The sequence below is a fragment of the Mercenaria mercenaria genome, chromosome 12, assembly GCF_021730395.1.
Source record: "Mercenaria mercenaria strain notata chromosome 12, MADL_Memer_1, whole genome shotgun sequence".
In the NCBI taxonomy this organism is placed as follows: domain Eukaryota; kingdom Metazoa; phylum Mollusca; class Bivalvia; order Venerida; family Veneridae; genus Mercenaria; species Mercenaria mercenaria.
The window spans coordinates 15,003,144-15,030,463 of record NC_069372.1 but is presented as its reverse complement, the minus strand read 5'-3'; the positions used below and the strand labels follow the sequence as shown (position 1 = coordinate 15,030,463).

Below are 27,320 nucleotides of genomic sequence, written 5' to 3'. Positions count from 1 at the left end.
GGTTGGCAAAATCACCCCAAAACTTGAATTTCTTACAGGTCCCGAGATGCTGAGATGAATTTTCCATGCAGGGATATTTTTTAACCTGTTTCCCTTTTTTCCCTGTTTTCCAGAGTCGGTGGCACCCTGTGAGTTATCATCCGGAAACCGTTTAATTGTTCTGGGTCACTGTGACCTTGACCTTTGACCTACTGATCTCATTATCTATAGGGATCACCTGCTGATTATGACCAACCACCCTGTCAACTTTCATGATCCTAGGCCAAAGCATTCTTGAGATATTATCCGGAAACTGTTAAACTGTTCCTGGTCACTGTGACCTTGACCTTCGCCCTACTGACCTCAAAATCAATAGGGTCATGATCAACCACCCTCTTAACATTCATGATCCTAGGCGTAAGCGTTCTTGAGTTATCATCAGGAAACCGTTTAACTGTTCTGGGTTACTGTGTCCTTGACCTTTGACCTACTGATCTCAAAAAATCAATAGGGGTCATCTGCTGGTTTTGACCAACCATCTTTTTAAAATTTCATGATCCTAGGCCCAAGCGTTCTTGAGTTATCATCTGCAAACGGATTGGTCTACATACCGACCGACCGACCGACATCTGCAAAACAATATACCCCTCCTTCTTCGACGGGGGGGCATAAAATACAGCCTCTATCGCATATGCAAGGTTTATCTGATTTGACTGGATGACCTAGTTTTTGACTCCGGTTGACCCATATTCAAACTTGACCTAGATTTCACCCAGACAAACATTGTGATCAAACTTCATGAAGATCCAGTGTAAAATGCAGTCCCTATTGCATACACAAGGTTGTTTCTTTTATTTCACCTAGCGACCTAGTTTTTAACCCCAGATAATCCATATTCTAATTTCATCTAGCCTTCACGAAGGCAACCATCCTGACTTAATTTTATGAAAATCCAGTGTAAAATGCAGCCCCTATTGCGTACACAACATTTTTCCTTGATTTGACCGGGTGACCTAGTTTTTGACCCCAGATGACCCATATTTGAACAATTTCTAGGTACCGACCTGCTGAGAAATGTCGATCTTTATGGGCAGCGTTTCTGACCGTTTCTGTACTTATATTTGAAAGCGGGTGAGTGTTTAGTCTTCTAGGACCATCCTAGAGTGAAATGCATTCAAAATGTCCGGGTTGCCAAATCACCCCAAAACTCGAATTTCTTACAGAAATGCTGAGAAATGCCGTTTTTTACGGGTAGCGTTTCTGGCCGTTTCTGTACTTATATTTGAAAGCGGGTGAGTGCTTGGTCTTCTATGACCATCCTAGCATGAAATGCAAGCAAAATATCCGGGTTGCCAAAATCACCCCAAAACTCGAATTTCTTACAGGTCCCGACCTGCTGAGAAATGCCAATTTTTACGGGTAGCGTTTCTGGCCGTTTCTGTACTTATATTTGAAAGCGGGTGAGTGCTTGGTCTTCTAGGACCATCCTAGCATGAAATGCAAGCAAAATATCCGGGTTGCCAAAATCACCGCAAAACTCGAATTTCTTACTGGTCCCGACCTGCTGAGAAATGCCGATTTTTACGGGTAGCGTTTCTGGCCGTTTCTGTACTTATATTTGAAAGCGGGTGAGTGTTTGGTCTTCTAGGACCATCCTAGCATGAAATGCAAGGAAAATATCCGGGTTGCCAAAATCGCCCCAAACTCGAATTTCTTACAGGTCCCGACCTGCTGAGAAATGCCGATTTTTACGGGTAGCGTTTCTGCCCGTTTCTGTACTTATATTTGAAAGCGGGTGAGTGTTTGGTCTTCTAGGACCATCCTAGCATGAAATGCATGCAAAATATCAGGGTTGCCATAATCACCCCAAAACTCGAATTTCTTATAGGTCCCGCTGAGAAATGCCGATTTTTACGGGTAGCGTTTCTGGCCGTTTCTGTACTTATATTTGAAAGCGGGTGAGTGTTTGGTCTTCTAGGACCATCCTAGCATGAAATGCAAGCAAAATATCCGGGTTGCCAAAATCACCCCGATACTCGAATTTCTTACAGGTTCCGAGATGCTGAGATGAATTTTCCATGCAGGGATATTTTTAACCTGTTTCCCTTTTTTCCCTGTTTTCCAGAGTCGGTGGCAACCCTGTGAGTTATCATCCGGAAACCGTTTAATTGTTCTGGGTCACTGTGACCTTGACCTTTGACCTACTGATCTCATAATCTATAGGGGTCACCTGCTGGTTATGACCAACCACCCTATCAACTTTCATGATCCTAGGCCAAAGCATTCTTGAGTTATTATCCGGAAACTGTTAAACTGTTCCTGGTCACTGTGACCTTGAACTTCGCCCTACTGACCTCAAAATCAATAGGGGTCATGATCAACCACCCTCTTAACTTTCATGATCCTAGGCGTAAGCGTTCTTGAGTTATCATCAGGAAACCGTTTAACTGTTCTGGGTCACTGTGTCCTTGACCTTTGACCTACTGATCTCAAAATCAATAGGGGTCATCTGCTGGTTATGAACAACCATCTTATCAACTTTCATGATCCTAGGCCCAAGCGTTCTTGAGTTATCATCTGCAAACGGATTGGTCTACATACCGACCGACCGACCGACATCTGCAAAACAATATACCCCTCCTTCTTCGACGGGGGGCATAAAAGTACAGCCTCTATCGCATATGCAAGGTTTTTTTGATTTGACTTGATGACCTAGTTTTTGACCCCGGTTGACCCAAACTTGACCTAGATTTCACCCAGACAAACACTGTGATCAAACTTAATGAAGATCCAGTGTAAAATGCAGTCCCTATTGCATACACAAGGTTTTTCTTTGATTTCACCTAGCGACCTAGTTTTTAACCCCAGATAACCCATATTCTAATTTCATCAAGCTTTCACCAAGGCAACCATCCTGACTTAATTTTATGAAAATCCAGTGTAAAATGCAGCCCCTATTGCGTACACAACGTTTTTCTTTGATTTGACCGGGTGACCTAGTTTCTGATCCCAGATGACCCATATTTGAACTCTTTCTAGATTTCATTTAGACAAACATTTTTGTTAAATTTCATGAAGATCCGGTGTAAAAAGCAGTCCTTATTGCGTACACAATGTTTTTCTTTGATTTGACCTAGTGACCTAGTTTTTGATCCCAGATGACCCATTTTCTAACTTGACCTAGATTTTATGAAGGCAATCATTCTGGTCAAATTTCATGAAGATTAACTGAAAAATACAGCCTCTATTGCATACACAAGCTAAATGTTGACAGACGAAGGATGACGGACATCGAGCGATCACAATAAGTAAGCTAAAAAAAAAAGAAGAGAAACGTCAACATAAATTGTTACTATTATGCCTCATTGCAAACCTCCTGTTGTATCAATGTTAGATATTCCTACATTTTATATCAAAACTACTGTTGTTATTTGACCTATTTTTTGTAAAACACACACTCAATATACCGGTATTGGGCAGTTTGACTGCCAGAAATACCAGGGATTATTCAGCATTCTTGAGATATATCAGCTCATGATGTAAATGCCTTAAACATGTTAAATAGACTGGAACTATTTTTCCAAGTCATTTTCTAAACTGATTTGTGTAACCTGCATATCAAAAAATCTATCTATTTCTTCTGTTTTCTATAACAAAACAAATATGACATTGCTTTTAGTAGGACTGCAATACCGACTACATTTGAAAGAAATATATACTGACAGCCTCGGCTCCGCCTCCTTGGCTCCATCTCCACTGACAGTATTCTCCTCCTGTTGTCAGTAATTACTGTTCTACTGAAAGCAATGTCATATTGTATAAAACATTAGAACACAAAGAGTCAATAAAATTCCTACTAGATAATATGCAATGTCTACAAATTATTCACTTCACTATGTAGAATCATCATAAATTAAAGTTCAGTTTAAACTGATGTTGTATCATGCTCCATTTCAAGTTTTCAACATCCACTGGTGTATGAAGTGTTCTTTCAATAAAGTCACAATTTCCATGTTTATCCACAAGTATAACAGTGTTTGTTCTGAAAAAAAAGCAATCATAAAAATGTAACATGTATGACTACAATATTTTTCTGTTTAATTAAAACAGATAATTCTTACCTAATGATACAATTCTACCCATTTTAGATACAGTAAAATACTGCTGACTGGTCCATCATTCAATTTGGGCAGTAGCACTCATTATTCAAGGGGTGTTCACTGGAAATTTACTGACTGAATAGCGAACAATGCATACCAAGATTAGCCTGCATGGATGTGCAGGCTGATCTTCGTCTGCACTGGTCGCAGAGGCCGAAGGTTAAACAAGAGGACCAAATGGTCCTAGGTCGCTCACCCGAGGAACGTCTGGAATAATCTTACTGAAAGTGTGACTGAAGAAACTGTTCTCTTATTTTTTTTCTGTATTTTTTAAAGAAAGAAACAGTGAGGACATAATCGAACTTCACCAAGACTTCATCGTGGCAATTATCCTGATTAAATTTCATGAATATCCAGTGAAAAATGCAGCCCCTATTGCACACATCAAGTTTTTCTTTGATCTGACTGACTGACCTAGTTTTTGACCCAAGATGACCTATATTCAAGCTTGACCTAGATTTGATCAAGACAAACAATCTGATCAGATTCCATGAATATCCGGTGAAAAATGCAGCCCCATTGCATACACAAGGTTTTTCTTTGATTTGACCAGGTGACCTAGTTTTTGACCCCAGATGACCCATATTCGAATTTGACCTAAATTTCATCAAGAAGATCATTCTGATCAGATTTCACGAATACATAGCGAAAATGCAGCCCCTATTGCACACACACAGTTTTTCTTTGATTTGACCGGGTGACCTATTATTCTACCACAGATGACCCATATTCGAACTTGACCTAGATTTCATCAAGACAAACATTCTGATTAAATTCCACGAATATTCAGTGAAACATGCAGCCCCTATTACATACACAAGGCTTTACTTAGATTCGACCAGGTGACCTAGTTTTTGATCCAAATAACCCATATTAGGACTTGACTTAAATTTCATCAAGACAAACATTCTGATCCAACTTCATGAAGATCCAGTGAAAAATGCAGCCCCTATTGCATACACAAGGTTTTTCTTTGATTTGACCGGGTGACTTAGTTTTTGATCCGAGATGACCCATATTCGAATCTGACCTAGATTTCCTCAAGACAAACATTCTGATTAAATTTCATGAAGATCCAGTGTAAAATGCAGCCCCTATTGCATACACAAGGATTTTCTTTGATTTGACCTAGTGACCTAGTTTTTGAACCCAGATGACCAATATTCAAATTTGAGGTAGATTTAATCAAGGCAATCATTCTGATCAAATTTCATGAAGATCAAGTAAAAAGTGCGGCCTCTATTGCATACACAATCTAAGTGTGAACAGACGACAGACGACAGACATCGAGTGATCACAAGAGCTAAAAACTGACTGCAAACATTGTACCTTGTCCCACATTGTTCTTGTGGAGAGAAAACAAACATACAACTTCTTATGAGATCACCTCCTGTGGCACGGCCAACATCTTTATACTGTTCTGCCAATTTCTCATCAGGAAAATATCTGGAATTTATTTGAAATAGAAATTTTATGAGACAGACTTTTGTGTTTCATAGTGAATGAAATTTTTTCACAAGTTTAAGTTTCACCATTATAAATAACAAGAGCTGTCAGCGAAAGTAACGCTTGACTATTCAAATGCCTTGTCAATAGAAAAATTAAAGTAATGCGTAAGGGCATAATTTTCTGAAAAAGTAAAATGAAGTTTCAGAACCTGTTCACTACATGTAAGGTCATCACACTGAACAAGTGTGTGAAGTTTCAATCCATTCTCACCTGTGGTTACTGAAATATCTGCTTTTATACAAAACTTTACCAAACATTTCAAGTTCAAAAAGGGACATACATTTGTGAACAAGAGTGCCAGAATGTCACAATATACGCCCGTCATAGCAAATATACACTAGCACCTGTATTTGCAAATGGAATTTTAATTCTGTGGTTGTGTAGTAATTATTGTAATTCTTTTGTTTTTCTTAGTCCACAAAAAAACTCCTTACCAGGTAGAGATACCTTAAAATACACCTACAATTTGAAAGTAACATCTATGTTGTACCACAGAAAAGTGGTCTTGGATTTTCACTACGGTCAATTATAAACAAGAGGGTCATGATGGCCCTTTATCGCTCACCTGAGTAGAGTTGTTTGCTTGAACAAATTTCTTAGCTAAAGCTTTTAAAAACAAGAAAATTAGGAGAGCGGGTCAAGGTGAGATTATGCAAGATTACTTTTGAAATCCGTAAAACAAAATATTACAGGTGGTCCAAATCCTTTTGCTGTAGCTTAGAAAACAAGAAAGTAGGTCAGCAGGTCACACTGATGGTCATTGAAAATCTGTTTAAAGATCGGCATGCAAATTTCAAAGCTGTATCTTAAAAACAAGAAAGTAGGTCAGTAGGTCACATTCAAGGTCACTGAAAATCAGTTTTAAGACCGGTGTGCAAAACTGTACATGTCATCCAAATTTCAAGGCTTTATCTTAAACAAGAGGGTCATGATGACCCTGAATCGTCCACCTGAGTAATATGAGCCACATGTTTCAAATGGCAAACTGACGCTCAAATATTAGAAAGTAGGTCAGTAGATCACATTCATGGTCACTGAAAGTTAGTTTAAAGATTGGTGTGCAAAATTGTACATGTCATCCAAATTTCAAGGCTGTATCTTAAAAAACAAGAAAGTAGGTCAGTAGGTCAAGGTCACAGTCAAGTGACTCCTAATCGCTTGGGGTCATCAGGTAATTATAATTAAACAGTCTAGGAAATATGATCTGATAAATTTTGAAGTATTTATTCCTATATAACTCATATAAGAAGTAACCCCCAGGGCGGGGCCTCTTTTCACCCCAGGGGCATAATTTGAACAATCTTGTTAGAGAGTCACTAGGCAATACTACATACTGAATATCAAAAGCCTAGGCCTTGAACTTTCAGTCTAGAAGATTTTTAAAAGTTAAAACTTGGGAACCCCAGGGCAGGGCCTCTTTTTATCTGCATTAGTATAAAACCATTCTAGTAAGGGGTATTGATGCTAGACGAAACGGTCCAATTAGGTTAACCAAGAGATGGCCCATATAAAGCAACCTAAGTCCAAAATGAGGTCAAGGTCAAGGTCAAACAGAGGTCAGGTGATGTCTGAAGATGAGGAATGGTCACAGGTTACATCTGCATTAGTATCAAGTCATTGTAGTAAGGGGTATTGATGCTAGACGAAACGGTCCCATTTGGTTAACCAAGAGATGGCCAATATATAAAGCAGCCTAAGTCCAAAATGAGGTCAAGGTCAAGGTCAAACTGAGGTCAGGTGATGTCTGAAGATGAGTTATGGTCACAGGTTACATCTGCATTAGTATCAAGTCATTTTAGTAAGGGGTATTGATGCTAGACGAAACGGTCCCATTTAGTTAACCTCGTACGGACGGATGGACGGACGGACAGGACAATCACTATATGCCTCCCGCATTAGTAGATGCCGGGGGCCTAAAAAATTCCTATTTAAGTCTATGTAAAACTTGAGACCCCCGGGGCGGGGCCTCTTTTCACTCCAAGGGCATAATTTGAACAATTTTGGTAGGAAACCAAAAGGCAATGCTACTTACCAAATATCAAAGGCCTAGGTCTTTTGGTTTTAGACAAGAAGATTTTTTAAGTTTTTTCCTACATAAGTCTATGTAAAACTTGGGACCCCCGGGACAGGGCCTCTTTTCACCCCAGGGGCATAATTTATACAGGACCATTAGATGATGTCACATGCCAAATATTGAGGCTCTATGCCTTGTGGTTTTGACAAGAAGATTTTCAAAGTTTTCCCTATATAAGTCTATGTAAACCATGTGACCCCCAGGGCGGGGCCATATTTGACCCTAGGGGAATAATTTGAACAATCTTGGTAGAGGACCACTAGATGATGCTACATACCAAATATAAAAGCCCTATGACCTGTGGTTTTGAACAAGAAGATTTTTAAAGTTTTTCCTTTTGGTTGCCATGGCAACCAGAGTTCTACATCGAATTCAATTTTTTGAACAATTTTTAAAGACCATCCAAGGAACATTCCTGTGAAGTTTCATCAAAATTGGCCTGATGGTTTAGGAAGAGATGTTGTTTAAAGGAAAGTGTGGACGGACGGATGACGGACGGACGGACGCTAGGCGATCACAATAGCTCACCCTGAGCCTTTGGCTCAGGTGAGCTAAAAAGTTACAATAAGTTATTTATAGTAACAACTAAGGGAAGTTAATCTTAAAAAAAAAAGTCCACACAAAAATCCTTACCAGGTAGAGAAAGGTCAAAATACACCTCAAAATTGGATGTAGCATGCATGTTGTACTACAGAAAAGTGGTCTCGATCTTTCCCTACGACCAGTAATAAAAAAGTTACAATATAAGCTATTTATAGTAACAACTAGAATGTGTCTGTAGGACACAGGGTGTGCCCCCACTGGTACATTTGTCACAAATAAGGGGCAATAATTCAAATGTTTGCAGTCTTAATGGGGTATAGCCTCAACAAACATTTTATGAAAAGGATTCATTATTCTAGGCCCTATACTTTTTGAGCTATGAGCATCACAAACAAAAAATCCACTATTTTGGCTATTTCAAGGCCCATAACTCTGTAATAAGAGCTAAAATTCTCAAAAAGAATGCCAAGTGTAGAAGTTCACATCACGTTAAAGACTCCAGCAAGGTTTCCTGAATTTACATCTAATACTTTTTGAGCTAGGCACATAATTAGGTAAAAATGTGCACATTTTTACTATTTCAGGGGCCATAATTTTAAAAATAGGGGGTTGAGCCAGCCAAAAAATTAGAGGTGTGCAAGTTTATATCATGATAAAGAGTTATGCAAGTTTTCAACCATTTATTTTAAATACTTTTTGAGCTAGGTGCGTCACAAGGTGAAAATGTACATTTTTGACTATTTGAGGGGCCATAACTCTAAAAATAGGGGGCGGACCCAAATGAAAAATAGGAGGTGCGCAAGTACATATCATGATTAAGACTCATGCAAGGTTTCATGACTCTATATCAAATACTTTTGAGCTAGGCATGTCACAAGGTGAAAACGTGCACTTTCGACTATTTCAGGGGCTATAACTCTGAAAATAGGGGGCGGACCCAAATGAAAAATAGGAGGTGCGCAAGTTCATATCATGATTAAGACTTATGCAAGGTTTCATGGATCTATATCAAATACTTTTTGAGCTAGGCGTGTCACAAGGTGAAAATGTGCAATTTTGACTATTTCAGGGGCCATAACTCTGAAAATAGGGGGCGGAGCCAGATAAAAAATAGGAGGTGCGCAAGTTTATATTATGATTAAGACTGTTGCAAGGTTTCATGAATCTATATCAAATACTTTTTGAGCTAGGCAAACACAGGTAAATGTGCATTTGATATTCGGGCATATAAAATGGGGCGACCAGATGAAAAATAGGGGTCGCAGTTCATATCTGATAAAGAGTGTTGCAGGGTTTCCATGAATCTATATCAAATACTTTTGAAATGCTATTAGGGGCCATAACTCGAATAGGGGCGGAGCCAGACGAAAAATAGGAGGTGCGCAACTCATATCATGATAAAGAGTGTTGCAAGGTTTCATCAATTTATATCAAATACTTTTCGAGCTAGGCGCGTCACGAACTTCGGACGGACGGACGGATGCACGGACGGACGGAGGCACGCACGGATGCACGGACAAGACCAAATCTATATGCCCCCACACTTATGGTGGGGGGGGGCACAAAAATAGGAGGTGCGCAAGTTCATATGATGATAAAGATTCATGCAAGGTTTAATCAATTTATATTAAATACTTTCTGAGCTAGGCGCGTCACAAGGTGAAAATGTGCATTTTGTACTATTTCAGGGGCCATAACTCTGGAAATAGGGGGCAGACCCAAATGAAAAATAGGAGGTGCGCAAGTTCATATCATGATTTAGACTCATGCAAGGTTTCATGAATTTATATCAAATACTTTTTGATCTAGGCGTGTCAGAAGGTGAAAGTGTGCATTTTTGACTATTTCAGGGGACATAACTCTAAAAATAGGGGGCGGATCCAGACGAAAAATAGGAGGTGCGCAAGTTCATATCATGATAAAGACTCAAGCAAGGTTTCATCAATTTATATCAAAAACTTCAGACGGACGCACAGACGCACGGACGGATGCACGGATAAGAGCAAATCTATATGACCTTTGGCCTCTAAGTGTGACCTTGACCTTAGACCAAGGGACCTGGTTCTTGCGCACGACACTCCGTCTCATGGTGGTGAAGATTTGTGCCATTAGATACATCAAAATCCCCCCATGCATAAAGAAGAAATGCTCCAAACAAAGTCATTCTTGTATGTGACCTTTGGCCTCTAAGTATGACCTTGACCTTAGACCTAGGGACCTGGTTCTTGTGCATGACACTCTCCATGCATGAAGAAGAAATGCTCTGGACAAAGTTTTCATTCTTGTATCCTTTGACCTCTAAGTGTGACCTTGACCTTAGATCTTGTGCCAAGTTACATCAAAATCCCTCCATGCATGAAGAAGATATTCTCCGGACAGTCATTCTTGAATTTGATCTTTGACCTCTAAGCGTGACCTTGACGTTAGACCTAGGGACCTGGTTCTTGCGCATGACACTCCGTCTCATGATGGTGAACAATTGCACCGAGTTACATCAAAATCCTTCCATGCATAAGGAAGATATGATCCGGACAAAGTCTGTGGACACCGCCCGCCCGCGTGGGGCGTTCCCATAATAAAAAGCAGAATATGGAACCTGTGCACAGTATGCCCCATCATCAAAGTGAACAGGAGTTGAAGCTTTAATCTATTCTCACTAGTGGTTACTGAGATACCAGCTTACATACAAAAACCTAATCAAATCAGTATGCCGATAAAAATGCCCAGTAATGGGTTAAGTGCAATAACTTTCCCTATTTTTGTGTAACTGAGTCAAAAATGCTATAGATAAAACTATTTACTATTTATACCAAATATCTGAGAATTCCTTGCCTGATGATGTGATAAATGCTGTTTTCCAACAGTATTTCAGTTATTATAGAAACATCCATCAACCACCATAAACAGTGTTCCTGAATTTTGCAAATAACTGGTAACTTCACTGTTTGATTGAAAGGTGAAGGGCAAATGAATTCAGACATACTATCTCCTGTCAACCAGTCACTGAGAATGAACACTTCACCAAGGAACTAAACACACAACCTTTTGATTCATAGCCATGCTCTATTAACTAAGCAGGCCCATTTGAGACTAAAGTAAGTAAAAAAATTCATTTAGAAGCGTAAGTCAAAATTTTTATATTCAAGTCTGTTTTCTAAAGATCAACAAATATTCAACAGAAAGTGAATGCTATGCATTGATTAGTATGGTTTTAGATCTGAGTTTTGTCCGGTATAAGTTTATACCTAAGAAAATACAAGAGCACCACCTAGGGTGCCATCGCTCGTCTGCAAGTGCTGGTCAGTTTGTAAGACAAAAAGTCAAAGTTCAGAACTTCTAACTACAAAAAGGGCCATAATTCTGATAAAATGCATATCAGAGTTATGGTTCTTGGCCTACTAAGTCACCTAATGGTGATAAACAACTGTGCAAAGTTTCAATGCTGTAGCTATTATAGTTTTTGAGAAAAGTGGACATAAACAAAAATTTTAACCAATGCAGACACCGACGCCGACGATCGAGTGACGACAACACCTCGTAGATTTTTTTCAAAAATCAGACGAGCTAATAAAAGGAATTTATGACTAAACATATCTCTGTTATGACTTATAAAGAACTTTAAAACCTTGTTTTGTTCTGACAATGTCTGGTAAACTCATCACACAATAATTAATAACTGGTGTTTTGATCTTCTGATCAAGAACTCAAAGGTTCAAATCTGACATGAGCAAAACTTGACTTTGGACACTCTACAATCTAAGGTGTAATAGCTCAGGAGGCACTCACAGGGTGTAGATAACATAAAAGGAAAAAATGTTGCTTTTTTCTACAATTCATGTAAAGTACACTGCAAGCTCACCACAGTAAACACCATCAAGAAAACTTGAAAATATTTCTTGTGCAGAGGTTGGTACATTGGAAGAGGTAAATTTACAAAGAATGATTGATCTGCCTGTGCCGGTGTCTAAAAAGCCTGATGCAGAATGGAAAATATTGTATCCCACCAATTTTTTTTTTCGACAACTTCATAATTTATTAAAATGGTTTGAAAATTAAAAAAGTTCCTATTAACATCCCAATCAGCTCTTTAAAATGATGTTTATCAATGATACTGACACTATTGTCTGATATTTAAAAAGAAATTCCTGGTCATACAAAATGTGCGTTAAATAGTAATTAAAAGGGAAACAGAGGTATTATTAACAGAGCTTGTAAACACTGTAACTAAATTTAAATTAAATTAGCTTACTGTGTTTTATCATTAAGCAAGTCTATGATATTTTCTACAAGTTTGTCCTGTTGATCTTTGTGTCCGTGTTCCCTGACAATATTGGTGAAGATTTTCTCTCCTTCCTCTCTCTTTCTCCAAGGTACATCTATATCCTTACTGTTGTCCCCAGCACTAACACCTGCAAAACAAGTAGAGTGAAATTTAGTACAGTAACAGTACTATATATTATCTCCTTATTGGTGGGATGGTCACATTATTAACAAATAGAGGTCACTATTTTGTCCTGATAATGAGCATTGTGTCTTGATCTGTTTTGTTGAGTTTAATTTGCATCAGCTAGGTAGAGTCAGGTAACAATTAACAAACATTTTTTCAGCCAAAGCTGCAAAATTATGTTCAGAAATATCCAATGCAATGGTAAGAATATCGAGACTTGTCTCCAAACTCGGCTCAACTATTTTGAGCATTGTCTGTGAGGTAATAAAAATTATCAGTCTGATAATATAGCCTTGCCATTTGTCAATCTCAAATACAAAGTATATGCTTAGAAGCAATCAATCAGACTTTTAAGTTCAGAGACTGGTTTATGACCTGAAACCTAGGTGACGGGTTGTAATAAAATCTATAAGAAACTCCTTTGGAAAATCCTATAACGTAGAATGCAACAAAGCATGATGAAGTCAGACTCGCTTCAAATAAACCAGTCTACTAATGCATCGCTGCCATTGGTCAGTTTCAAATATATGCTCAGAAACAATTACATTTTTGAGTTTTGGGACTGGTTTATTGCATAAAACTTTTGGTAAAAGGTTATAAAACTGAATTTTTGAGACCAGTCTAAGAGTGCGGTCATAGGTCAATTTCGAATTTGTGTCAGATATTGTAGCTTTGAGTCTGGACTCATAACCAGTTTTTATTAACTTTGGGCCCAGAACTCTGCTGTAGGAAATGAGTTTCCCTACGATACTAACCTGGTGGTTTCTTCGTTCTGTGTGTTTCCTGACAGTAAGACAAACAATGGAGGTTACAATCATTCCTGTAAACAGAATTGAGTAGATTTATTTTAGTTCCAATTTCGAAAGTGAACATGTTCTCTTTACTATTGGAAAGGCTTTTAATATACAACAGCTATATCAAATTTGTTAAGAATTTGTGCTTCATAGTTCAAGTTATTTAAGAAATAATATATTTGATTTAGTGATTTGCCGCTGAATAAAATCATTGTTCAGATGTGAAGGAATTATATCACGAGGGCACGTGATATAATGATACGCATCTGAACGACAAACAATAATTTTATTCAAGAGCAAATCACTCAATGAGATATATTATTTCGATTCTAATACTCTACCAAGGATTTTTAAATATATCCTTGAAGACATCCATTAAATATTTGCCTGTTTTCTATTGGTTTCTTTTCTAGCGCGCTGCCATGCCATTAAACGCTATGACGTAATAATCGTGACGTCAGAAAAATGAATTGTTGTATAATAACACAATTTTCAGCCTTCTTTGTTTAATAGGAAAATGAATCGGATCGTGTTAGAATAAATAATAAACAACAGTAACTAGCTATTTTCTCATGGAATTATGTATCATACTGATCAATTTACAGAACATTACACTGATAAGTGTCTTGATGTTTTTGAAGTAAGGTGTGACGTAAGGTAAATTGACAAATGAGATCTATGGCAGTCAGGAGATGCACTGATATTTTACTTTGTTTGTATTAGAGATGCAGGTCTGGTTAATTTGACCGATCTTTCAGGTAGATGAGCCGGCTGAAGATTTGAGAAATCACTAATTGTTCAAAGAAATCTACCATATTTACTTGAGATCTATGAGAAGAAGGTGGAATGGATTATACTGTGAGGCCGACGGCGAAATTCTGTCAAGATAGTCCTCGCACGATTCATTTCCTATGAGAAAGTCTCGTACCAATGAACCTGAACATAAAAGAATAATTTCATTACACAGTAAGACCTGCCTATAAAGACAACACTTGAAGGAGACAAAAAGTGGTCTGTATTGGCAGGTGGTCTTTATTCACATGTTAACTCATTCTACCCGTGCGACGCATTATTGCGTCGGCCGATTGTTATCTGTACACCGCGTGCCGCTTCTAGGCGGTGTTGTTATCTACATCTGGAAACCGCACGCCGAATACATGCGTCTTTACAGTAATAGCTCTGAATTCCGCGTGACGCTTTCAGTCATCACATTTCATTGGTCTTAAACAAAATCTTTTTGTTCTTTCTAACAAATTGGACCAATCAAAATATTTTTGGTGCATTACATTTTTAGAACACAAATAAAACCGGACATTGTGAAAAAATGAATGCTTTTGCTGAAGAAAGCTGTAAAAGCTACCGTCGTTCAAGCTATAATTTATGGTGGCTGATTTCTGCCATTTCGCGTTTTCGCCCCGCGACCCCGTCGAGCGAAAACACGAGAATTTACAAGTTAAAATGGCGGGGGCGCGGGGCGAAAACTCGCTATTTAGCGGGGGCGCGGAGCGAAAACACGATAGTTAGCGGGGTCGCGGGGCGTGAGTTAGTAACTGGTATGTCGGGGATGCGTGGCGAAAACACGATAAATAGCGCTGCTTAAACGTTTAGTTTTCGCACCGCGCCCCCGACATTCCAGTTACTAAATCTCGCCCCTCGACCCCGCTAATTATCGTGTTTTCGCTCCGCGCCCCTGCTAAATAGCGAGTTTTCGACCCGCGACCCCGCCGAGCGAAAACACGAAAATTAACAAGATAAAATGGCGGGGTCGCGGGGCGAAAACTCGCTATTTAGCGGGGGCGCAAAGCAAAAACACGATAATTAGCGGGGCGCGGGCAAAATTTAGTAACTGGAATGTCGGGGCGCGGTACGAAAACGACGTTTTAAGCAGCGCTAATTATCGTGTTTTCGTCTCGCGCCCCCGACATACCAGTTACTTAATCTCGCCCCGCGACCCCGCTAAACAGCGAGTTTTCGCTCCGCGCCCACGCTAAATAGCGAGTTCTCGCCCCGCGACCCCGCCATATTAACTTGTAAATTCTCGTGTTTTCGCTCGGCGGGGTCGCGGGGCGAAAACGCGAAATGGCAGAAATCAGCCACCATAATAATTTGTTTATATTTTCGAAGCCTGAAAATTACTGATGATTTTTTATATGATCGAAACATAAAAAAAAAATAAGTAAAAGATGAATAAATAAAGAGATACCAACGAAGATTCACTGAGCAATGGCAATTGAAATTAACGCAACCCAAAAATATAAACTTTTTCGCTCGCCGCTATGCGGCAAATAATGCCATCTGCGGGATCAAACAATTTTACGGCTAAATGAGTTTACTTCTGATTATTATCGTTCTTACGTTTTATTACAATAAAATAATCATTAAATATTGTGCCAGCATTTCATTCAAATCTGTAAGAATTTAGCGGAGATAAAAAAACAAAAACCCTGCTACGGAGCTAGAAAAGGCGTTGAGTATATTCATGAGGAAGAATTGACCTCATGACCGATATTGCAGAAAATCGATATCAGGGGAGACAACAGCTATATGGTATTGGTAACAGGTGACCGGTATTGCAATGTCGATATCTATTGCCTCCGGGTATTGTCACCTGGATGTTTATTTCAATATCAAGTGTAATAAAAGAGAAGGTTTTTCATAAGATAATTAAAAAAGCTTATTTGAAATGTCACTGGAGTTACAAACTATGGAAAAGGGATTTTTTCATTAGAAATAAAACAAGTCATTTTTATCAAAAAATGTTTAATATGTAATTTTCTGAACCATAGCATTTTTAACATGTTATTTTATAATAATTAAATTAATTTTTATATCAATATAACATTTCTATCAGCAATAAAAACCATATTTTCATATAAAAAATATTTTCATTCATATTCTTATATAAGAAGAATGTATATTTTAACATGTTTTCGAAAAACAATGTAACAAATCGGGTGAACATTGCTATCTTTAAACCATTTAGATTCAAGTTAAAGGCAAATATCGATGAAGTCTTATATATTTTTTTTATTTTATTATTATTTTTTTTCATTTTCAACCAAATCTGAAATGTAAATGACCCTTAATCTCTAGAAAAAAATGAGGTTCGTACACTCCCTTTTATATTTATGTAGCACTAGCATTGATATTTTACGGCGTCTCCCATCTATAATATACGCTGTCGTTGAAAAATAAAATCTGACATATATATTTAAGAAATATGAACTGATTTTACATTAATTTTGTTTTAAATAACGCTGTCTTTAAGTATAATATGTGTATGAGACCTAAGTCTAAAAATAAAAACAACAGCTGTTTACAATTTATAATTACACAGGTGTAGGTTTTGATTTTTTATTCTGAAATGGTTGAACATTATACGTATATCAATTCAGTTCAATTAACATATTGGCAAAATAGGAAGTTTAATGAATCGAAAATTATGGTATGTTTGTAAAATTAAAAAAAAAAACAACAAGATAGTGGCAATCAGCGTGGTACAGGTATTTTGCCGTATTCAAGCAGACATTACTCATTTTAATATAACTACACATATTCCACCAATATATGAAAACTGTTTGCAAAATAAAAAATATGCGAAAGATTAAAATCGCATGATAATTATACCTTGTAAATACAAAAAGAAAATACCCGTAATTCAAAACGCAATTATAGCCTTATCAGTGTTATAAACGTCTATGTTGTTTTAACGTTCCTTATTTAGAGGTAATTGGCAAGTTTTATTACAGGTCCAATAAAAAGGATTTATGCATGATGCATACAACATTTTATTACTTCTATAAACTATCATTCTTATTACAGTATAGAAATTGGTTTCATGTAGAATTATCTTGAATTGAACATATACAATAAATTATGAAAGTAAGTTAATCACGACAACATTTATTATAACTGAAAAGATCATGAAACCAGGTAAAATTTTCACAAAAACAAAAGTATATCATTAAGTTACTGAAGTAAAATTCAATTCTGTTTTAAATGCAGATATTATTTACATTGCAAAAACATTCTTGTACACAAAAATACTTCGGACGTAATTTCCACCTTCAATTTGATCAAGGCGGACCTTGAATTTATTTACTAAAATTTATTAAGTAAAAAATATACAAAAAAATCTATATTTTACCTTTTTGTACTGTAACTGAGTAGAAAAATAGCGACAGTTTGCATTTGTGATCCAAGGGCCGATAGAGCTATCTCTTTTAATGTGTAATTGACATAAATGGCTTAATTGACACTGATATTTAAATGTATATGAAATAAGGTGAGAACAACAACATAAGAAGAAATGCGCATCTCTTTCTTTTTAGAACCGAAATATTAATTGCAATATTTAATTGCATTTCTTATATTGTTAATTTGTGATATTAACACAAAATGAATTACTCGCGAAGTAAAATTACATTAAATGATTAAATCATTACTTTAATCTTTTGATCACAATACCGCATGTTCACGCGGCATAATAATATCGTCTGCTTATGACGCTACATCAACAACTTCGCGCTGAAGTTAATTTTTCTTCCAAATTAGTAGAAATAAACCGTCTGAGAACGAATCAAATTTTTATTTCACAAAAATGAAATAAATATCATTCAAAAGTTAAATTGAATGAGAGTGAGAAATTTCTTGCACCTAAGATGGCATTAAACTTCATGTGAAGAACGAATAAAAAATTAAGGTAAAATTTAATTAAAAAAAACCTTGTGATGAATTAAATGTTGAACTTTGGTAATCTTCTTGCACCTAAGGTTTCTTATTTTTAGTAATTTTGTTATTAAGTAAAATGTGTACATGCCCTTCTTATTTCTATATAGAAAATCTGACCGCTATCGATTAGTGGCCGGAGGAATATTCTTCGGTATGCTTTATAAGTACTGATCTAAACATTTGAGTGCGGAAAAAAAATGAATTGTAAATAATTGGGTATTGTTATAAAACACACTTCAGTAACGACAGACGTACATAATTACTGCACAAAAATAACGTGCAGTCATCATACCGATCGAAATGCAAGAAAATCTCATAAAATTATTTTATATTTTCATACGGCGTGAACTTTGTCAAGTGACGATGCACATTGAAAGGAAAAGAACTAAAATATTTTGTTTTACATATAAGATTAAACTATCTTGCACTCATGCACAACAGACCTTTCATTTTTACCTATGCGATATGACAATGCTGATGTGTATACGAAAAAGTAAAATCATCTTCGTGGGTATCTATTTAATATTTATTTATTTGTTGTTAATTCAAAACTGTCTCTTGATCTATAGAATAAACTGTTAATAATAACTCAGTCATTTTGACACTATAGAAACTCTACAAAATTGTTTCAAAATTCAAATTTTCATAAAGTACATGTTTTCTAAAAATTAGTCCAAAATAATCTCATTTTCAGGCTAATAGTTTCTGTCTAAAATAGTTGAAATATTTACTTATTTTCATTTTATTACATCTTCATATTAAATACATACACTAGTTTTATGAGAAATAACTTTATTTTGATGCGTTTTGATTGCCTTAGTGCATATAACTGAGTATAATCAGTGTTAGAGAATGACAATAATATGTATTTAAAATTATTTGTAAGAATTGTTCTTATTTGTTGTTTAAATCTGTGCATGATAAAATTTAGCATTTTATAAATGTTGTTTAGCCCAAACAAAATCTTACGAGGGATTATGGTCATTTGTTTTGTGTCTTTAATTCAACAGTCTGTTAAAAATGACTGTACCACACAGCTGCATGAAATTAGCTTTGTTGTGTAGCTACTTCAATTTACTTACAAAGAGTGCAAATTCCATACCTATTAACACATATTTGATGTGATATGTCATTAATTAATAACAATATCCCAAGCAAAAAAAAACTAAAAAATCAATGTTATCTCTCAAAACATCTCTAGGTATTCAGGGGTAGATTGACTTATCAGTTTCCTAGGTGGCTGAAAGATAAATATCACCAGGGTAGAAGTGGACAAAAACACTTTAGGACAGAATGAGTTAAAATAGGAAACAAAACCAGGGGCCTCCATGGTCGAGAGATTAAGGTAGCCGACTTCAAATCACTTGCCCCTCACCTATGTGGGTTCGAGCCTCCCTCGCGGCGTTTAATTCTTCATGTGAGGAAGCCATCCAGCTGGCATAGGGAAGGTCAGTCGTTCTACCCAGGTGCCCATCTGTGTTGAAATAGTACACGGAAGGGCACTTGCGTTTTTTCTCCTCCACCATCAAATCTGGAAAGTCACCATATGACCTATAATTAAACCCAACAAAAAAAAACAAGAAGTCTTTTGAGGCAGGCAGTTTCTTGATAGTGGCGGTCTTCCATACAGGTTCAACTGTCCTTTCTATTTTGTAACCATTCTTAATGATATGATAATTTTTTTTTAAAAAAATACTGTAAAAACTAAAATCGTTAATTTCATTGGCATAAATTTTTGTACTGTTGACCCAATCTACTATGTTGTGGGTACATGAAAATGTGTTACAAATTCTGATAATAGAATGGAAATTTATTTGTTAATGGAATTTAATTTTGTGGATATAAGCAATCACAAATATTGAAATTTCATTAAAACTGATCCCAGAAACAATAACATACTCAATATGAGGCAATTCTTTAGATGTTTTAAAATAATACTTCTAAAATGACTATTGAAGCTGACTTACCTCTGCCTTTAGCATCTGGTTTCTGAAATGCCAAAATATTTAGAAGTACAGCTACTTTTCCCACAGCAGAAATACCTAGCCATGTTCCACCCTCTCTTCCTGGTACTAAATCTGCACCTATAACAAACAGCATAAGATGGTTTCATTTCTTACAGAACCGACTTCTGTGAAACCATTTAATTTCCTTGTCATGACTTTTCCTGTTTTTTTCCTTAATCATTTAATTTCCTAGTCATAATTTTTCCTGTTTTTTTTTTTTTTTTTCAAAAACATTTGTATCCAACCTGGGATATAAATAGGATCTCAGTTTTGAGGAAACTAGCATTGTAGGCCTTTCGGCAGACTAAATAGTATCCATCTAAACCAACTCCTGTGTGAAATGTAGACCTGGTTCTAGGACTATAAAATGTGTGTAAAAAGAACCTTAATGTGTAAAAGGTGTACAGGGGTAAAAAGAAATCAATCCATTTGTCTGTTCCAGAGAAACTGAATGTGTAACAAAACTTAAATTGAAAAAGGGCCATAACTCTGTCATAAACTGCTGGATTGTAACCAAAATTGAACCTGGTCTGTATTTAATGATCATGTACATGTGTATTGAAAATGAATCTGTTCAAGTAACTGAATGGAGGACAAAAACGTCAAGTTGAAAAGTGGATAAAACCACCAAAAATTGGTGGGTCATTACCTTACCGAAATTAAACTTGGCCTGTACTTTAAAATCATTATACCCGTGTACCAAAATGAATTCAATCCATTTATCCTTTTGTTAGTTATGAAATGAAAAGAAACATACAGATATTTAAATGTTTTCACCATAAAGAGAGATCATTACAGAAATTTATAAAAGGCAGAAAAAAAGAATGATTTCTAATGGGGATCTGGCTCTATTTATAAAATCTTTAATAGAATATAACAAAAATTGAAAAATGTCAAAGATTTTACTCATTAATTTACATATTAATATTGTATGTAAAGCGCCTGTGAAATTATCATCAAAGGGCAATGTATAAATCTGGTATAATATTTAAAATCTGGTATCTGTAGACATTAACATTTTGCAAAATTTTAAATCAGAAAAGGGCTCTAAGTCTGCCAAAAGTTTAACTAGCATTATCTACAAAAAGTTGTCAGTTGCCAAACATGACTTTCTTAGAGAAGGGCTATACTTTCTTAAATTCAATTACACAACTGACGAACTGGACAGGAAAGTAGATTGTCAACTAGAATGTGTCTGTAGGACACAGGGTGTGCCCCCACTGGTACATTTGTCACAAATAAGGGGCAATAATTCAAATGTTTGCAGTCTTAAGGGGGTACAGCCTCAACAAACATTTTATATAAAGGATTCATTATTCTAGGCCATATACTTTTTAAGCTATGAGCATCACAAACAAAAAATCCATTATTTGGCAATTTCAAGGGCCGTAACTCTGTAATTAGAGCTAAAATCTCAAGAAGAATGCCAAGTGTGCAAGGTCATATCATGATAAAGACTCATGCAAGGTGACATGAATTTACATCAAATACTTTCTGAGCTAGGCACGTCATTAGGTGAAAATGTACATTTTTTACTATTTCAAGGGGCCATAACTTTGGAAATAGTGGGTGGAGCAGATGAAAAATAGGATGTGCGCAAGTTCATATCATGATAAAGACTCATGCAAGTTTTCATCAATTTATATCAAATACTTTTTGAGCTAGGCGCGTCACAAGGTGAAAATGTGCATTTTTGACAATTTCAGGGGCAATAACTCTAGAAAAATAGAGCGGAGCCAGACGAAAAATAGGAGGTGCGCAAGTTCATATCATGATATAGACTCATGCTAGGTTTCATCAATATATATGAAATACTTTTTGAGCTAGGCACATCACAAACTTTATTCAGACGGGCACACGGATGGACGGACGCACAGACAAGACCAAATCTATATGCCCCCACCACTCATAGTGGGGGGGGGGGGGTACAATAAAACTGACCTTGGCCTGTGTTTAATGATCATTTACCTTCATTCATTCAAGAGTTATTGAACAGACAACTAAATCTGAAGACGAAATGAGGCCATTACTCTGCCAAAAACTGGTGGATTGTAACTGAAATTGAACTTGGCCTGCATTTTATAATCATAAACCTGTGCAAACAAAAATAAATTCAATCCATTAATCCGTTCCAGACAAACTGAATGGAAAAACAAACTTCGTCGAAAAGATGAACCCAAAGGACCAGAAAATATAGCAACACTGAGTCCAAGTACGGGGAGTCTCTCAGATAGTCAGACAAGAGACATAATATTCTGCCAAAATTTGGTGGCTTGTAACCCATAACAAACTTAGCCTTTTTATGATCCTGTATATCTTAAATAAATTCAATCAATTAATCCATTGTAATCCATTGTAAAGATATCAAACGGTCAAAAAAAAGACCATAACTATGCCAAAAATTGGCTGAATGTAACTGAAATTGAACTTGGCATGCATTTTATAACACCTGCCTACCAAAAAATTAACTACTAAAGAGTTATGGAATGGACATTAACATTTTTTGGAATTCTAAAGTCAAAGTGGGGCCTAAAATAACTCATGCAAAAATCTTTTACCCAAATTCATCCTGAACTTAAAATTGTGAGTAAATAGGGGCATAATTCATTACATATTGGAGCAGCAGTTTAGGTCTTGTGTTATATGATGTGGGTGATTATGTGGAAACATTTTTAAGTTTGAAGCAAATTCGTTCAGCAATAACAGAGATAAAGTGAAAGTGCATTAACCAAGGGTGTGGACAAGACCACATGGGCGAGTAGGATGGCTCTCCGTATACTTAATATAGATGAGATAAAAAAAAGCAAACGTTTAGCCTTACCTCCCATCCACTTTGAGTCATCTCTGAATTTAGCAGTATCTGTGGGTCTAGGCCAGTACTCATCTCGATTACTCGCAAGTATCAACTTGTACCCATTCTCTTCCGGTTCTTCATTCACATACACGAATAACAAACACATGTCTCACACAAACTGTAAAGAGTTAAACCATGGTTTTAAAGTTAATGATTTGAAGCCCATTTCTTTTTCCTTCCAGATAAAATATAAAAGTAATCTTTTTTTATATATTATACCAGATTTATACAGTGCCCTTTTGATGATAATTTCACAGGCACTTTACATACAATATTAATATGTAAATTAATGAGTAATTAATGAGTATTAATATGTAAATTAATGAGTTAAAACTTTTATTTGACATTTTTCAATTTTTGTTATATTCTAATAAAGATTTTATAAATAGAACCAGATCCCCATTAGAAATCATTCTTTTATTGCCTTTTATAATTTTCTGTAATGATCTCTCTTTTTGGTGAAAAACATTTAAATATCTGTATGTTTCTTTTCATTTCATCAGATTTTCCTATTTCATATTTCCATTTAAGTTTGATAAACTGAACTGACAGACTGCCAATTTACCAACATGTTTTGGTTACCATAACTTTAGTCCAAATAATCTGACGTCAAAACTGATTCTGAGATATTTTCGTGATACTATATGGCAGAATCCCTCTCTTTACGTCATGGAGGAGAGTAATTGACCTACAGGTGCAAAAAATATCACAATATCGCGACTCGCATACTTTTAGTTGGACTAGTGCAGGACCCTTTGAATGCAACGTGGTGATGTAATGAGATATTGCAAGGCAGTATAGCAACAAAACAGTAGTACATGATTTTCTGAGAAGTATGTCTTGCGATCTTTCATATATTTCACTTGCCCAACGGGAAAATGAGTACCGTCAACTCGCCAATAGCGGATCACTGTCAATAGCGGGTCACTTGAAAATAAAATGTGAATCTCTCTTATACGTAGGAGAGTATACAATATTTAGGTCAGGGATGTGCCTAATTTTTTTGAAAAAATAATTAATTAATTCCAATTACAGTGAGAAAATTGCTAATTAAATTAAATTAAATTACAAGCCATTTTCAAAAAGTAATTAATAAATTACAATTATTTTGCCAAAAGTAATTAATTATAATTAATTATTTTATCTGTCCTTTGGAAGGATAAACTATTTGAGAACTGATGAATTCATGATGTGCACCACGACAGAATGACAAGTTTCAATATTAGTTTTTCTGTACATTCCTAATTATTAGGTTTAGTGACTAAAATGTATCACACTTAACAGAACTGAATAGGGATTAACACCTCTAACATCTGATTGTTGATACAACAATACCTGTCAGCTATTTACTGTCACTGTGAAAATTTCACATGCCCATTGATCAGTAAAAAAGCCAAAGTAATTGAAAGTAATTAGATTTAATTGACAATTACAACCCAAATCTGAGTCAGTAATTAATTAATTTCAATTACTTTAATTTAGTTCGTGCTTAATTATTCATTATTTTCAATTAGATCAAAATTTATAATTAATTATAATTAATTTAATTACAATTATAATTAGGCACATCTTTGATTTAGGTATCCAGTTATATAGACTTATCACTTAGCAATTCTTAGACAAAAGAAGATGGATCTAATCTAATGAGTTTGAGTTCCATGAGTAGATAACTCTTACAACTTGGATTTTAACACTCTTGAATTCTTCAAAGAAGGATATTTTGAGCATACCTCACAGTTTCTTAGATAAAACCACACAAATCTGGTACCATTTTGAACTTTCATAGGAATATTGTGATTTTGAATTTTTGATTGACTTTGGTGAAAAAAAATGCCATAAAGTAGAGGCGGCCATTTAACCAATTGAGGATCATCCATTTCAGGGATAATCAAAAGGTTGTTTGTTCTGCTTAGAAATACAAATCAATGCTTGATTTGATGTTGTAATGGTTTGAACTGGCAAATTTAGATAGATAGATAAGGTTCTATGCATTAGTATTTTGATTTTAGTTTTAAATGTAGTTGGTGCTAATTATGCATAGAAATATAACTGTGAAAACTAGCTCTGTATTATTTTACCTATATGTATCTCCAGTTTGAAATGTAAATGTGCCCAGGTGAACTTAAAAGGTATTACTTAATTAGTAGAAAGTCACTGGGCTCCAGCTTGCATTCAGCGGTGCGGGTTCTAAGAACTACAACAACTGATCTGTACTGTGGTTGAGATATATTCAAATAAGAAGCCCTGTAACAAAACAAACATTCATAACCAAAGCTTCAAATACATTTATACCTATAACTATAAACATAGCATATATACTAGTCAAATATTCTTACGGGTAATACAATTACAAAATTTCACTCCTACATGTATACTGTGATCAGCGGCCTAGTCACTTAAACAAGGTAAATAAAACACTTAGTGATCAAGACTATTCAACAGTTACAAAATACATGTACATACAAATATAAAACAAGTCAAATGGTTTATCGCGGCCAGAAATTTGTACAAACCGGACAGAAGTTGCGAAATTGTCATTTGTGCAGGAATGAAGCGTTTACCATAATGTCCAGTACTGGACAGGTATAGTGACAATGCACGGACACAGCCAATTTTCTCAGAGGGGGTCCGATCCCCTGCCCCCACCCGCCCTGGAAATTTTGCAATTTGGCACTTCATTTTTTGCATTCTTGGACAGTTTTATGGACTAACCTGTTAAATTTGCGAAAATGATAAAATCCAGCTTTCTTGAAGGTAAAATTCTTAGTTTCTTTTAGATAAATAATATGAATTATGTCGGGGTCGTATGTAGCAGCAGCCGCATATACTTTACATGCAGTCCTAATGTTGCCTTTTTCGAAAAACATTTTCTTTCCTTCTTGTCTTCTTTCCTTTTTTAAAGATTTTCCAGAGGGGTTCCGGACCCCCGGTCCCCACCCCCCATCTGGATCCGCGCATGGTGACATATCATGCTTTCTGTTAATGCAGGTAAACTTGTATTTGGTTAAATTTCAACAGAGCACAATTGTCTGAACAGTGTACAAACTCATTTTTTTTTAGGCAAGGGTGGAAAAAAGTGGTAGACAATGAAAGCAGTAACATTTTTGTTAAAAAAAATAAACAATGAGACAAACATTTCCAACATCTTTGGACGGTTCAAAAATCCCATGTTAAACATACGATAAAGCCCGAAACACGTGAAAATGTTCCGAATGTAAATCGGGTGAAGTAAGCGCTCTATGTAGATTATGCGTCTAGATTGATTAAACTGGGCGTGTCTACTTACTTATTACTTGAGGATGAAAAAAAAACGTGTTTTTTAAATGTTGCTCTTAAACAAGGGTGGCGGTTGAACTACTAAAAGTAAAACAACAGTTGATTCACAACAAATCGTACGGTATGTTTCATAATCAGTAGAAGCTAGTCGTATTTACGCTTATGAGACCTGTTTCACCCATAAGTAAATAATTGACAGGTCCATCATGAAATATTTTCCCCATCGTGCAAATACTTGTCCGATTCAATATGATCGCGGCCTCGATCAACAATGATACAATGTAATTTAACCTACCAATTGTGGATCAGGTTAACTGGTTGTACCAAGGCCAATACACGCAAGGCACTGACACTGTTCAAAGTCACCTCTCTATCACACACATCCAACGTGCTGGCTGTGAACCTGGTTACTGTAAATTAGCAAATCTAGTGTGAACATAGAGATGAACATGTGACTGCTCCAATCACCAATATATTATTCAATCAACAAGGCGGCCATCTTGAATTCAAAATGAACATGACAGGGTACATATAAGTTACGTAATAATTATCATTTTAACAAATAAAGCATAGCTCATTTGTGAACATTATTTACAAGAAATATATTAAATATCATAATCACACTCGCATACAGTCAGTTGAAATCATGCAGGGAAACATTATTAACTTGGGTGTAAATTAAAATATACTTACAAAATATTCGTTTTTTGAACAAATATTTTTTATATCTAATTTCGTCCGTAGCTTATATCCAAATAGAACAAAATTTTCACTTCGAAATATTCACAATTTTAACACACCTACTGCGTTTAATAAATATTTGAACATTAAATTCCAATAAATAGAAATGCATCATTAACAGTGAATATTAACATCAGCATTACTCGAAATTTACACCCGTTTTTGTGCGAATATCAATGGTTTATTTTTATGTATAATCTATTTCT

At 35.9% G+C, this 27,320-nt stretch overlaps 1 protein-coding gene across 3 annotated transcripts; it reads right to left on the bottom strand.

The window, feature by feature from the left end:
* Window positions 1–488: 488 nt before the first annotated feature.
* LOC123535238 (transport and Golgi organization 2 homolog) lies at window positions 489–27,320 on the bottom strand. Of its 3 annotated transcripts, none has more exons than XM_045317819.2 (10): window positions 27,067–27,320; window positions 26,669–26,783; window positions 25,176–25,341; window positions 23,065–23,215; window positions 20,205–20,321; window positions 14,328–14,442; window positions 13,468–13,532; window positions 12,515–12,674; window positions 5,469–5,585; window positions 489–4,021 (listed from the first exon to the last, which is right to left on the bottom strand). In XM_045317819.2, exons 4-10 carry the CDS (start codon window positions 23,201–23,203, stop codon window positions 3,886–3,888), a joined length of 849 nt encoding a protein of 282 aa, XP_045173754.2. In that variant the 5' UTR covers window positions 23,204–23,215; window positions 25,176–25,341; window positions 26,669–26,783; window positions 27,067–27,320; the 3' UTR covers window positions 489–3,885. The 3 variants fall into 3 exon arrangements, with proteins under 3 accessions (XP_045173754.2, XP_053375247.1, XP_045173757.2); XM_053519272.1 differs by having other exon boundaries at window positions 25,234–25,341; XM_045317822.2 differs by lacking the exon at window positions 25,176–25,341.